Source organism: Gouania willdenowi, assembly GCF_900634775.1.
Source record: "Gouania willdenowi chromosome 24 unlocalized genomic scaffold, fGouWil2.1 scaffold_320_arrow_ctg1, whole genome shotgun sequence".
Classification (NCBI taxonomy): Eukaryota; Metazoa; Chordata; class Actinopteri; order Blenniiformes; family Gobiesocidae; genus Gouania; species Gouania willdenowi.
In genome coordinates this window covers 2,731,553-2,746,451 of record NW_021144848.1, presented here as the reverse complement: position 1 = coordinate 2,746,451, position 14,899 = coordinate 2,731,553, and the positions used below count along the sequence as shown (strand labels likewise).

At 35.1% G+C, this 14,899-nt stretch overlaps 2 protein-coding genes across 2 annotated transcripts in view; one reads left to right on the top strand and one right to left on the bottom strand.

Annotated features, from left to right (window-relative positions):
• The first annotated feature begins 1,337 nt into the window (after nt 1-1,337).
• On the top strand, nt 1,338-5,864 carry atf3 (activating transcription factor 3). Its single transcript, XM_028440557.1, has 4 exons — nt 1,338-1,590; nt 2,365-2,620; nt 3,205-3,312; nt 4,155-5,864. The coding sequence occupies exons 2-4, from the start codon at nt 2,366-2,368 to the stop codon at nt 4,431-4,433; spliced, it is 642 nt and encodes a 213-aa protein (XP_028296358.1). The 5' UTR covers nt 1,338-1,590; nt 2,365; the 3' UTR covers nt 4,434-5,864.
• A 3,792-nt stretch (nt 5,865-9,656) lies between these two features.
• Nucleotides 9,657-14,899, bottom strand: part of nsl1 (NSL1 component of MIS12 kinetochore complex) — a 6,191-nt gene continuing 948 nt past the window's right edge. Inside the window, exons 2-6 of the mRNA XM_028440657.1 lie at nt 14,685-14,757; nt 14,465-14,598; nt 10,722-10,776; nt 10,360-10,427; nt 9,657-10,293 (exon numbers count right to left, since the gene is read on the bottom strand). Of these exons, the coding sequence (XP_028296458.1) occupies nt 10,045-10,293; nt 10,360-10,427; nt 10,722-10,776; nt 14,465-14,598; nt 14,685-14,757 (579 nt within the window). The 3' untranslated portion in view covers nt 9,657-10,044. The remainder of the gene's footprint in view (nt 10,294-10,359; nt 10,428-10,721; nt 10,777-14,464; nt 14,599-14,684; nt 14,758-14,899) is intronic.

The window sequence follows — 14,899 nt, the reverse complement described above, 5'->3', positions numbered from 1 at the left end:
TTTTGTAATTAAACGCTTCTAAAACAGAAGTATCTTTGATTGTTTTTGATCTTATAGGAGCAGATCATCAACAACACCTAAGAGTCACATGACTGTATACAGTCTGTGGTGCAATGATAGCACATTGGACTCTCCATAGTGTTTCTAAGTCATTCAAAGGTTGTGGGTTCAACTCCTACCAGAGTCTGATAGTTTTATTGCTTCCCTAAGGTCAGGCTAAAGTAAGGAATAAAAACTTGCAAAATATGACCAACGGCCAAGAACAGAAAATAGGCTAAAGTAAGACATAAAAACGGTAATGCTCTTACCTCATAATTCAGTCATTTTATGCCTTTAATTTATTTCCATTTTCATATATATAATATTATTAGTGTTATTACATATTATTATTATTATTATATTATTATTATTCAAATTTGTATTATTGTTTATTATGGGATGGGGAAGCCTTTCCCGTTATGGCAGAGCTGTTGTTATTATTGTTATCATTATTAGTGTTATTATATATTATTATTATTATTGTTTATTATGGGATGGGGAAGCCTTTCCTGTTATGGCAGAGCTGTTGTTATTATTGTTATTATTATTAGTGTTATTATATATATATTATTATTATTATTATTGTTTATTATGGGATGGGGAGCCTTTCCCGTTATGGCAGAGCTGTTGTTATTATTGTTATTATATATATATTATTATTATTATTGTTTATTATGGGATGGGGAAGCCTTTCCCGTTATGGCAGAGCTGTTGTTATTATTGTTATTATTATTAGTTGTTATTATAATATATTATTATTATTGTTTATTATGGGATGGGGAGCCTTTCCCGTTATGGCAGAGCTTTGTTATTATTGTTATTATTATTATTGTTATTATATATATATTATTATTATTATTGTTTATTATGGGATGGGGAAGCCTTTCCCGTTATGGCAGAGCTGTTGTTATTATTGTTATTATTATTAGTGTTATATTATCTTATATTATTATTATTATTGTTTATTATGGGATGGGGAAGCCTTTCCCGTTATGGCAGAGCTGTTGTTATTATTGTTATCATTATTAGTGTTATTATATATATATATTATTATTATTATTGTTTATTATGGATGGGGAAGCCTTTCCTGTTATGGCAGAGCTGTTGTTATTATTGTTATTATTAGTAGTGTTATTATATATTATTTTTTATTATTATTTGTTTATTATGGGATGGGGAAGCCTTTCCCGTTATGGCAGAGCTGTTGTTATTATTGTTATTATTATTAGTGTTATTATATATATTTTATTATTATTATTGTTTATTATGGGATGGGAAGCCTTTCCCGTTATGGCAGAGCTTCTGCTCCAGGTTTCTGGTGCATTACGTCCCGCTGGATCAGCCGACTATTTTTAGGATGACGTCACTCCACGCCTCTCGTAGAATTCCTTTCACGTCACGGAGGCCACGCCCCCTCCCCGGCTACAAATAGGGTGACGCAACGGCTCCGGACCAAGCGGCAACAGAAGCCGGTAGCATCACGACGGAGGAGCTACGGAAGCCGACTTTCCTTCACACAAACCCGCAGCCCGTGTCTGAATCACCCGGCAGGTAAGAACCGACTCTCTGTAGCTCCATAGAACCGACACAACCGACCTAGGACACGGAAAACAAGCCGCAGACAGAGGGAGCTGCCCGGGCAAGTAGCGGCGGATTCCCGCTCCGTCCTGGGACTGTTTACATCCCTTTATAACACTTTTTAACACTTTTTAATGCTTAATAATGCTTTATATCACTTTATAACACTTTTTAATGCTTTATAACACTTTATAATGCCTTATAACATCTAAAAGCTCTATTTAACACAACACACCGCACTTTAAAACACTTTGAATCTGTTTGTTCAAACTTTTCAGGAGGATTTCTGTTTTTTTTCTTTCTTTATTTATTTTAATGAGTCATTGAAAACTTGTTTTATTTATTTATTTTTATCAGATTACATTTTATTCTAGTATGATTTAGAATATGGAACTTTCATGTGAAACTGCATGTTTCTTTTATTGTTTTTTACATTTTTATGCTTTACTATAGTCTGACCTCAACTAACCATAAGGTGCAAAAATATTAAAAATCATAACAATGAAAACAAATAAAGTATTGTACATATATAAACATATTTCAATTATACTACATACGTTTTCTGTTATTCACTCTTCTAATTATGAGGAAAATATGTTTATTTGTTTTATATCTGATATTTAATCACAGTATTTAGTTTGTTTAGTTTGTGTTTTACCTTTAGACGAGTGAAATGATGATGTCATTGTGTAGAATGATGATGATGTCATTGTGTAGAATGATGATGATGATGATGTCATTGTGTAGAATGATGCTTCAGCATCCCGGCCCATCGCTGGCTGACATCAGTTGCTCCGCCCTGGTTCCCTGCCTGTCTCCGCCCGGTTCTCTGACCCTGGACGACTTCACTAACTTCACTCCCCTGGTGAAGGAGGAGCTGCGTCTCTCCATCCACGCCAAACGCCTCTTCAGCGGCCACAGCGCCGACCTGAGCTCAGACGGAGCCAGCTCCTGCTCAGACCGGGCCCTGGAGCAGGCGTCGGGGTCAGGGGTCAAACGGGAGGTGAGCCTCCTGCGTACGATCTTATCCCTTTTTTAACATGTTCAGCTACAACCTTTAACTTTCTCATTTCAACCTTTTGATAATATTCAGCTAATGCTAATATAGTGCTAATGCTAGGTTAGTGTTAATGCTTGACTAATGAAATTTTAGGCGAATTCTAATGTTAGGCTAATGCTAGATTAATGCTAATGTTAAGCTAATGCTAGATTAATGTTAACGCTAGGCTAATGCTAAATTAATGCCATTTTAGGCTAATGCTAATGTTAGGCTAATGCTATGTTAATGCTAATGCTAGACTAATGTTAACGCTAGTCTAATGCCATTTCTAGGTTAATGCTAACGTTAGGCTACTACTATGTTAATGCTAGAGAACTGTTAATGCTAGGCTAATGCCATTTCTAGGTTAATGCTAACGTTAGGCTACTACTATGTTAATGCTAGAGAACTGTTAATGCTAGGCTAATGCCATTGCTAGATTAATGCCAATCCTCACTTGCATTTTCTTCAGGAAATGCTAATATGCTAGTTTAGATTGTGTAAATTGTTGTTCTGATGTGTGTGTGTGTGTGTGTGTGTGTGGTCAGCTGTCGGGGGAGGAGCACGACAGGAGGAAGAGGCGGAGGGAGAGGAACAAGATCGCAGCGGCAAAGTGTCGCAACAAGAAGAAGGAGAAGACGGAGTGTCTACAGATGGTAACGATTAAACTTCCTTTTTTTATTTATCACACGTTTATCAAACTCACAACTTTACCAAGTGATTTACAGACAAAAAACAAACGCGCCGCAAACAGGAACTGATGGAATAAGAAGTAAAAATGACTGATTTGTTCATAAACGCTAAAAAATTAAGGCATAAAATGACTCCAGACTAATTAAATTACACAGAACAACAACAAGATGCACTGAATGACTCCAAATACACAAAAAAGACACAAAAAACCCGCAAAATGATGACCAACAACATTACACAAAAGTCAACAAAAGTAGTTACTCCATAAACACAAAAGTTACAACAACATAGTCAATGCACATTATTATACAAACTGAAATGCAATGAAACTACTTACAAAATTATTTAAAGAATTACACAAATGATGCCAAAGATTTTTACACAATTAAAAAAAGATTAAAATACACAAAATAACAGAAACTTACAAAAATAGAAAAAAAAACATAAACAGAAAAATAGACATTAAACGACTACAAAAACAACTGAACTTTATGCAAAATCATAACTGAAACACAAAGAAGTTACTCTGAAAACAAGCAAAATTATTTTTACAAAAGGACACAAAATGATGCCAAAAATTTTGACAAAATTAAAGGGACACAAAAAAATTGCACAAAAATATACACAGAACACATACAAAATAGTTAAAAGAATTACACAAAATGATGTCAAATAACAGAAAAAGTGCTTTACTTGAGAAATAACAATTCCTTTTTATTTATAAAGCAGGAAGTACAACAGTCATCAAACGTACAATGATCTGATCAAAGAGTTCAAATGTAATGTGTCGTAATCTGTGGTGCAGGAGTCGGAGAAGCTGGAGAGCGTGAACGCGGAGCTAAAGGCTCAGATCGAGGAGCTGAAGCATCAGAAGCAGCAGCTGGTTTACATGCTCAACCTGCACCGGCCCACGTGCATCGTACGCGCCCAGAACGGACAGACGCCCGAGGACGAGAGGAAGCTCTTCATCCAGCACATCAAGGAGAGCGCCTTCACGCTGCACGCGCTCACCACCGAGGAAGAAGCAGGAGGGGGAGGAGCCACCATCCTCAGCCTGGATCACGTGCGCTGCTCCTCCTCCTGACGAGAAACGACCACAAAAACTTTGACCTCGGAACGAGAGCCACGTGTGGCTCGTGAGCAGCGATCCAAACGTTTCTTCCAAAGTGGGATTTCACAATAAGACACAGGAACTGATGAGAAACGTAGCGTCTGTGTGAGGCGGCGACTTAGAAAAGAAACGCGTTGCTTGCGCTAAAGTGTATATTTATTGTTACGTGTATTACTGCTGCTAAAGCACTCAGGACCTACGCAGGCTGTGGAAAGTTTGGAAGAAAAAAGACGGCACAATATGCTGACCATGTCTTTTTTTTTCTCAAGCTGGAATTTTGCTGAAAGCAAAACAAGAGATAACGTGTAGATATTTATTATCAGTGCATAAAAACAACTAATCAGGCTTTACAAATCGCCTTGTGCCAACAATGTTTAAAAAAACAACACCGAAAGTAAATACACAATTTTCCAAAATTCCATGGAAATAATGACAATGTGATCAACAAGTGTTGGTTTTCACATAAAAATGGAAGTTTACTCGATAGTTAGTCATTACTACTGTACTAAAGCCAATTTAAAAAGAAATCTAAGCAGTTAGTGTGATCACATATGCTGACAATGTGTTGCTTTTCTTATAACATTGAAATTATTTGAAAGCAAAATAAAAATAATTCCATAGTAATCACTGCTATAAAAGCAACAATTCTGAGTTTAAAAATATACAATTGTAAAGAAATCTAATTAAACACAAGAAAATACACATTTAAAGAAATCTAAGTAAACGATTCAATGTGATCACTTATGCTGATGATGTGTTGCTCTTCCCCACACTAAAGAAAGATAACGTATATACTTATTAACTCCGGAAAAGTAATGAATCAGGCTTTAGAAATCACTGTGTGCCAACGATGCATTACGTGACACTTCAAACACAAATTTGCATGAGACAAAAAAACTTCACTGTAATTCATGTAAATAATGATGGCGTGATCACAAAAAATGAGTTAGTCATTAATGCTGCACAATTAATAATCTGTTTTACTGCTTCAAAAGTAAATCTGCAAGAACAATAATCCCAGTGTAATCAAATATACTGATGATGTGTTGCTTTTCTCCTAAAAACTACATTTCATCAATGCATAAAATGCTACTTTGTTTTTTCTCGCTGCTGTAAAAGCAAAAAAAGACGGGGTTCAAAGGAAATAATTAAATTTAAAGATAATATTTTAGGTGATTCCTGCTCTGAAGGCAACAACGGAGGTTTAAAATCTACTTTTCTTTTAAAAAAAGAAAAGTAAAAAATGAGAGTAATCTCATATGCTGATGATGTGTTGCTTTTCTTCTTATAAGATTCAAATTCTCTGAACGTCAATAATAAAACTTCTATAATAGTCACTGCTAAAAAAGCAACAAATCTGGGTTTAAAAAATATACAAATTTAAAACAAACCCTAAGCAAAAGACTTAGTGTGATCAAATATGCTGATGATGTGTTGCTTTTCTTATAAGACAAATAATTCCATAGTAATCACTGCTGTAAATGCAACAAATAGGGGTTTATATATGTGTTGCTTTCCTTATAAGATTAAAACTCTCTGAAAGCAAAAAAATTATAAATCTAAAGTCGTCACAGCTATTAACGCAAAAAAATCTGGGTCTAAAAAATATAGACATTTAAAGAAATCTAAGTAAACGACTTAAAGTTTGCTGACGATGTGTTGCTCTTCGCCTCGACACAAACGTAAATACTGTGCTCACTGTAACTTCTGTAAAAACCAAAACAAACTAGTCTAAAAATTACAAAAAACAATCTGTTTCTAGTTTTCTCGTCAGGATTTTTTCCTGTCTTGAAACAAAAATTAACGCCTTTTAAACCAATGAAATCAGAATGTGTTGTTTTCAATTTAAACTTTGTGTGTTGTTTGACATAAAACTGAAATGCTGCTACTCGTTATTGATGAGGAAGGAAGAAAATGTTTCTAAATATGAGAACATGAGTTCACCTGTGATTATTGTGTGATCACATTAAAGTACGGAAGCTAACGCAGCAGATTAGCATCACTTATGAACTGAAATCCACTGCCAAACGATCGTAGCTGAGTTTCTCCATCTTTGTATGAAAAGAAATCTGAATATTTGCTTCATTTACACAGATTTTAAGCTTGTGTTTTCTTCAAAACATCACCGTCAATATTTCCAAAGACAGCAGAAGAAGAATGTTTGTGTGGTTCACACTGTATTACAGGACGCAGGCGTCTGTGTGTGTGTGTGTGTGTCTTTGTAGTTCAAACACACTGTTAGAACGACGTCGACTTCCTGTTGTTTTTATACGGCGTTCGTTTGTTTTTGATACTTTGTTCATTAAATTTGTTCCAATCTTGGATTTTTGTCTTTTTCATTGTATTTCAATCCTGTTTGCAAATCTGGGATCATTTCAAATGCAGGAGACACTGAGACAGAGGTGAGCAACTGACGGCCCGGGGACCACATACGGACTTTGGTCCAGTTTTGTGCGGCCCCTTGAGGTAAAAACGCGCACAAGGACAAAAATACATAAAAACTACTATAAAATAACCAAAATACACAAACAGAAAAATCTACCAACAAAAAAAAAATGTATAAAATGACCACAAAAATAACTAAACATTATACACAATGAGAAAATTAAAATACGAAAATAATTACTCCAAAAACATACAAAATTTTTTAAAAAAAGACACAAAAGGTTAAAATACACAAAACAATCACAAAAAATACTGGAAAATATCCAAAATAAAATGCACAGAAATTATATCAGAAAAATGTAAAAAATTATCACAAAACAACAAAATATTATACAAAACGATAATCAAAATACAAACAAATCACTTTGAAATTATGTTTAACATACAAAAAAAAATACAAAATACACACAAATTACACAAAAAGCATAAACATATATTTAAAATGGTACAAAATAACAGGAAAATGTACCAAACGACCACAAAAATAACTAAACATTATACAAAAATATAACCAACATAAAAATAAATTACTCCAAAAACAGACAAAAAATTAATTAAAAACACTACAAAATACACAAAAAAACAACACAAATACAGACACAAACCCTTTGTTGTTAATGCTCAGATTAATAAAATAAACAATAACATAAATAAGAATATATTCCTATTTTAAAAAGTGGAGGAAAAAAGAGAGAAAAGTGCAAATAAAAAGCAAAAACCGAGAATTCACATGAGTCATGTTCCACGTGCTCCATGTGTCACACACACACACACACAGTCATCCTGAAACTGATGGAACACACACACACACAGGAGGAGGAAACAGTTGTTTTATGATCAGCTTTGTGTTGAAATCAAAGGTCAAAGTGTTTTTCGTCCAAACCTTATTTACAGGAAATGAAACGAGTTCTAAAGCAGTTCAACTAAACTAAAACTAAAACTAAAACTAAACTTCGACTAAACACTCTCTGACTCTTATTTTACTACAGAATCACTTTTTACACTCAAAATCAAGTAGAAAATGTTCCCATGGTGCTTATTCTACGTCTCAACAGGCGGTCCGGGGGCCACATGTGGTCCTCGCTCTAATTTAGTGCATACTGCTAAAAAATAAAATCAAATATAAGACATAAAAACACACAAAACAAACAACAATAACACACTAGACCAGTGTTTCTCAAATAGGGGTATGTGTACCACATAGGGGTACGCGATGGCACTACAGGGGGTACTTGAGGGGGGGGTTAACAAATGAATGCATTAGAAATCTGGGGTTTTATAATGTTTATTGTTAAAAGTTACAATCTAAATATTATCTCATAAAATAAGAGAAAAATATACTGAATAAAGATGACAACAAACTACACACATGCACTAAATACTATTACCAGCAACACACACAATGAGAAAAATACACATGATCACTACAAAACACACAAAAATAACAGAAACATAAAAACGACACCAAACACTGAGACAGAAGCATTTAAATAATACACAAAAATGACAAGAACACACAAAATAAGAGAAAAATACACAAAATAATAAACAAAACAGAATGATGATAAAAATGATTTTGATTAAAACATGAAGGTATAATATAAAAGTCAGTGTTGGTTCCACATCAGGACGGAAATGACCATAAATGATAAAAACTATAGAAATAAATCTATTCAGGAGGAAATAAATACTGTTTTATTCATTTATTTACAATATGAGATCATTTAAAATACGTGTTATCATTTATTTATTCATCATTATCATCTATAAATGTTTTTTTCACAGAATTCTAAGTAAAATGTTGGACATAAGGGGGTTCATGGATTCAGAAAGAAGAGAAATGGGGTCGAGAACCAAAAAAGTCAGAGAACCAATACACAAAAACAACACACAAAAAACGCAGAATGAGGAGAAAATACTTCACAAATACACAAAACAACAAGTTACCAAAATAAAAGTGTCTCATTTACAGTGAATTATGAAAGAACTATCTTTAATCAATAAGTGAAAAATGGAGATTTTTAACAAAATGAGAAACTGTTTATGTTCAAACATTTGAAGGAAAAAAAAATACCAGAAATAAAAATCAATCATTTCACATTTTGGAACTAAATGTTTTTATTGTCATTTTGTATATTTTTGCTGTTCTGTTTAGTCTGTTTTAGGACTCATTTTGTTTACTTTTATTATTTTTTATGTATTTTTCTGTTCTTTGGTGTATGTTTGTTGTCATTTTGTGTGTTTTTAGACTTATTTTGTGTATTTTTGTTCTTTTAGACTATTTTTCTGTCACCTTGTGTGTTTTTGGACTCATTCAGTGTATTTGCTTTCATTTTGTGTCCTTTCATTGTCCTTTCGTTATTTTTTGTGTATTGTTCAGTTATTTAGTTTACTTTTGTTTTCACTTTGTGTTTTTAGAGTCATGTTGTGAGTGTTTTCTGTCACAGTGAACTTTTACTTTTACATGCTTTGGTTTTTATTTTTTTTTACTATTGTTGTCCTTTAGTGTGTTTGTCTTTTTGTGTACTTGTGTGTGTGTTTTTGTGTACTTGTGTGTGTTTTTGTGCACTTGTGTGTGTGTGTGTTTTTGTGCACTTGTGTGTGTGTGTGTTTTTGTGCACTTGTGTGTGTGTGTGTTTTTGTGCACTTGTGTGTGTGTGTGTTTTTGTGCACTTGTGTGTGTGTGTTTTTGTGCACTTGTGTGTGTGTTTTTGTGTACTTGTGTGTGTGTGTGTTTGTGCACTTGTGTGTGTGTGTTTTTGTGTACTTGTGTGTGTGTGTCTTTTTGTGTACTTGTGTGTGTGTACTTGTGTGTGTGTTTTGTGGTCAAAGGTTCCATGTCTGATCCAGAGGATATGAAAGCAGGTCGTTTGTCGCCCCCTGCTGGTTTCAGTGTCACTACACAACCTGAAAGTTTACTCATTAAAGTTCATTAAAACATGTTAGTAAACATAGTCACAAACATTCATCTGATCTTTTTATTACATTACACATTAAAAAAGCAACAGAAACTAAATTATAATTAGTAAAATAACAAAGTGATTAAACACGTTAACAGTCACTTCTTCTTTGTTTTGGTCGTTAAACATCAAACAAACATAAACATCAAAATGCTTCAATGTTTCATTAAAAACCAACGTCAGTCCAGTGGCTGTTTTCCCATCATGCACTCTGTTTTCTTGGCCCGTGGCACGTACCCGTCAGACGACGCCTCCATCGCTCTCTTCAACCCCGCAGCGCTCGGGGCTTCTGATTGGTCGCTGGGCGGGGCTTCTGATTGGTCGCTGGGGCCAAACACCTCCCTGTGGACCTCCAGAGAGGCCGAACTGGGCCTCATGTTGAGAACCTGACGGAGGCCTTCAGCCTGTTTCTGGACCGCAAAGATGGACTGGAACCACAGAAGAAGAACCAGTTACACACACACACACCACAGATGTGTGTGTGTGTGTGTTACCTTGATCACTCTGATTGTCTCTCTCACTACTCCAGGAGCTGCTGCTGACAGTTCATCCATCATAGCATCTGTTCCCAGTAAATAAACCAGTTAATTAATAAACCAGTTAATTAATAAACCAGTTAATTAATAAACCAGTTAATTAATAAACCAGTTAATTATTAAACCAGTTAATTATTAAACCAGTTAATTATTAAACCAGTTAATTATTAAACCAGTACAGAGAATGTAAAATAGTTGACTGTATTAACTATTAATCATGTTTAATGATAAACTTCCCTGAAAAAGCCTTTGAGGTTAAATGTAAAAAATAGATGGTTACCATCACCATGGTAACCACCATGGTAACCATGGTGATGTACCTTGATCAGCGTCTTTAGTCACTGCTTCAGGTTTGACGACCTTTTCATACAAACCCTGAAAACACAAAAACACACAGTCAGCATTGTCTGTGTGTGTGTATGTGTGTTCTGAATGAACGGTGTGATCTCTCTCACACACACACACACACACACACACACACACACACACACACACACACACACACACACACACACACACACACACACACACACACACACACACACACACACACACACACACACACACACACACACACACACACACACACGTTACAGTTGAACATGTTATGTTGTGACTGGTGTGTGTTTATGATGTACACACTGAGTACTGATGGATCACCAGATACAACTATCACCAGATGATCCGTTACACCTAAAGGTGTTTTTTATGTTCTCAGAGGGAGGAACATGTGTAACTAATAATCCGTTTAACGACCTGCTGAAAACATACAAAATACAACTAACGACGCAGAACAAGTCAAATAAAAACAAACTATATTAACATAAATGTTTTTAAAAAAACACATTAAACAAACAAAAAAATACAAAAAGTACTGTAGACAAAAATGAAAGGAAATTATACAAAATGACTCCAAAAACACAGAACAACTAAAAATACAAAGCAGTGCTTTGACTATTGATTAGGGCTGAACGATTCAATACGCATCTCAATACACAGGTTACTATTTGATTAAAAACCATATCCTTTTATTACAGACCAAATCAATTTGATACAGTATAGGAATTATACGATTTCTTTCTAAGGTAAATATATGTTATAGATATTTTATAAAATAAAGAAGCTTTTTCTAAAGTGACAGTTCAATATATTTTCATAGATGTAAAATACTACATATATCTAAGCATCGTGGCTTTAAATCAGAGGCAAAACAAAAACATAACAAAATCACACGTCAATGAATTTATTTTTAGACACCAAAAAAATCTGCTGACTCATCCTGATGTGTCTTTGCTCTAGTTGTTCATCATCAAACACAAAGTGTTCCATCGAAGAGAACTTGACCTTCCACTTGTTTATTATCAGACCATTAGCAACAACTTTCCTCATGCTAGCCTGAAGGCTAGCTTTAGCTTTGAGAGGGGCGGGGCGGAGGGGAGGAGCTTGCACGTGCGTGGATTAAACAACTCAAACTTAGTATTAATAACACGTGTGCCAAGGTTTATTATTTGTAGATGTTTGAAATAATGCGTTTGTTTTATTTAGCAAATAAAACATATTTTTTAAATAATCGGTTTTTTCTCGATTGTTCTCTTTGGAATCGTTGGGTGTAATAATTGAAATCGTAATTGAATTTTGATTAATTGAGCAGCGCTAGCCGCAGATCTTACGTAGCTCTCTTTGTGTATAGCATAAGCAGTTACATAGTGAAGGAAAGCTGAGTCAGCATTAAACTTTTCTGTTCAGTTTTATGGTCTTTTTTTTTAGCCGCTAATGCTAACCTCTATGATCTGATCATCTGAACGAGACGTTGGTAGAATTACCAAAAATAAGGCTGAACCATTAATCACATTTGTGATATTCTCACGACATCATAAAACGCAATTTTCTAATCGCAAAGACTGCGATTTTTATTTTTTGGATAAACAAACTACATTTTTATCGGTAATGTTAACAGTATTTTTTAGGTGACGTTAATCCTCAGACTAGCATTGATACTACTGTCAGTCCTCCTTAAGAACCCACAGGCGGGGCTGACTGATGGGAGGGGCTACTGTAAACAGTGCTCACCTCGTTTCATAAGTAGGCGTGTCTATAGACGCTATCTACACACTTATTATTGTTTTCAACCAAAAAACTACACACTACAGTAAAACACATGGATATTTAAGCAGCTATTGTGATTATGAGTCAGTAAAGTGTGTGTGACGCTGCAGAACAGACGAGTTGTGTGTGTGTGTGTGTGTGTGTGCGTGGTTCCCCACAGCTTAGCCTTTAGCCTAGCCTAGCGATAAATCAACATAGTTAGCCTTGTTATCACGAGCCACTGCAGCATCAGAGAAACAGCTCAAATATTCTCCTTTAGCACAATTTTTACATTAAGTTGTTTAATATTCTTGATTTGAATATTTGTATTGTTTAGAGAGTTGGTTTAGTGTTTTGTTAATATAAAAAAGTTATTTATACGGTATTTTGTATTGTTTTATTTATACATTTATAGTGTTTTATTTAACTATTTATTTTGTATTTTTCCATTGATTTAAAAAAGTAAGGTATTGATAAAGTATGGGATCAATAATAGTAGTAGTACAGTAGTATATCCATCCCTAATGTTGAAGAGGTAAAGACATCATTTATTTGCTTTATTGTTGTAATCTGTGCTTTAAAATGTACATTTTATATTTATTTAAAGTTGAAACATATTGATTTATTGCTTGTGTTCGTTGAGAAATACATGAACATTGAAAAAATAATCACATTTTAAATCACAATATTGAGGAAAAAAAATCTCAATAACATTATTTCCAAAATCGTTCAGCTCTAGTGGGAAAGACACTCATCAGGGCAGTACACTAAATGGGCGGGGCCTGTTACCAGGGCTCCTCCCACCAGACCCTATTGGGCAGACTCTGGCTCCAAATGACATCAAAGGTGGTGGGGTGATTAAGGATTACATTAAATTTAAATTCAAAGTGTTTATTGTCATATGCAGTTAGAAACACGTTTTTTTTTATACAATGAAATTACTGCCTTGCTTATGAGCTGGGATATAATAATGTGTTTATACAAGTTAAATCTAACAGTGGAAAATACAACACTGCCAATAAAACTAATAACAGCAGTTAGAAACACGCTTATGAACTAAGATATATTACATTAAAATACTACTTTGCTTGTGAACTGGGATGTAGTGATGTGTTTATACAAGTTGGATCTGATCCCATCATCAGACAGTGGAGGATACAACACTGCCAATGGAACTAACAACAGCTGGATTACCCTTGATGTAGAGACAAAACAAGGTGACATTGTGGATGAAAAGGGAAAAACCTTCCAAACACCTTCGAAAGAGGAACTATTCTTGAACAGGAGGAATGCTAACAACGTCTGGCAGGGAACAAGGCCAACACAAACAAAGATAGAGAGGACAACACTGACTACAGATGGACGTTCAGAAGAAATCAAGAATGTTTGACCAGAGAGACATGTAAACCCATGTAAATTTGCGATGGTAAAACAGGGGACGGGACCCGGATAAGCAAACTGCTTCTCTCGTCTCCTTTTTCGGCATGTAAAAAAAAAGAAAAAAAAAAAAAAAAAAAAAAAAAAAAAAAGTGAATGTAACCATGTCGGAAATAAACTGAATAAATAAAATAAAATAAATAAAATAAAATTTGCAGGATGGCAGCGCCCCTAAGTGTTGTATTTTAGCTTCAGGAACTTTGAGTGGGAGGAGCTACAGTACACGCCCACGATACCCGATCCATGATTCTACAATCGATTAATCTTGGAATTCATGGATAATTCCTATCGATTGAGGAGCTGCTAACGATGCAGTCGCATCTCTCACCTGTTGAACCAGATATTAGTTCATCCTTCACAACCGTACTATCAATGTGTGTGTGTGTGTGTGTGTGTGTGTGTGTGTTCAAAGCTAAGTGTAATCTAATGCAAACACACAAACATGTTTAGAGGAACGATGGGAATGATCTGAGGGTTGAAGAACAACCGTACGGTTTCTCCATCACTTCCAAACCTCTGACATGAGGAAATAAAAACAAACCAGGATTTTTCTCTGAGCCTTCAGCGCGTGGACGACGTGAGGCAGGATGTGTTTGGGGAACTTAGAGCGCCTCCTGGTGGTCTCCACGATGGTCTCATCCAGCACACTCTCCAGGTCTATGACCTCCTCCTCCACTGGAGTCACATCACACACACACACATATATAAATATACATAACACTGAGGAGATAACGGAGTGGACTGAGGAAGACGAAGGTCACCTTCATCATCTGGAGCCTCGTCCCAGGGAAGTCCGTTCACCAGAACGTTGATCTGAACCCCAGCTTCAAAGTTCTGCTCCACCAATAAAAATCACAAACATGTGATCACTACATCTGATCTGAGGGTCACATGATCAACACTTATGACAGCATTACAATAACATCGACCAATCAGGAAACTGTGTGTTTCAGACTCATTTTTTATATTTAAAGCA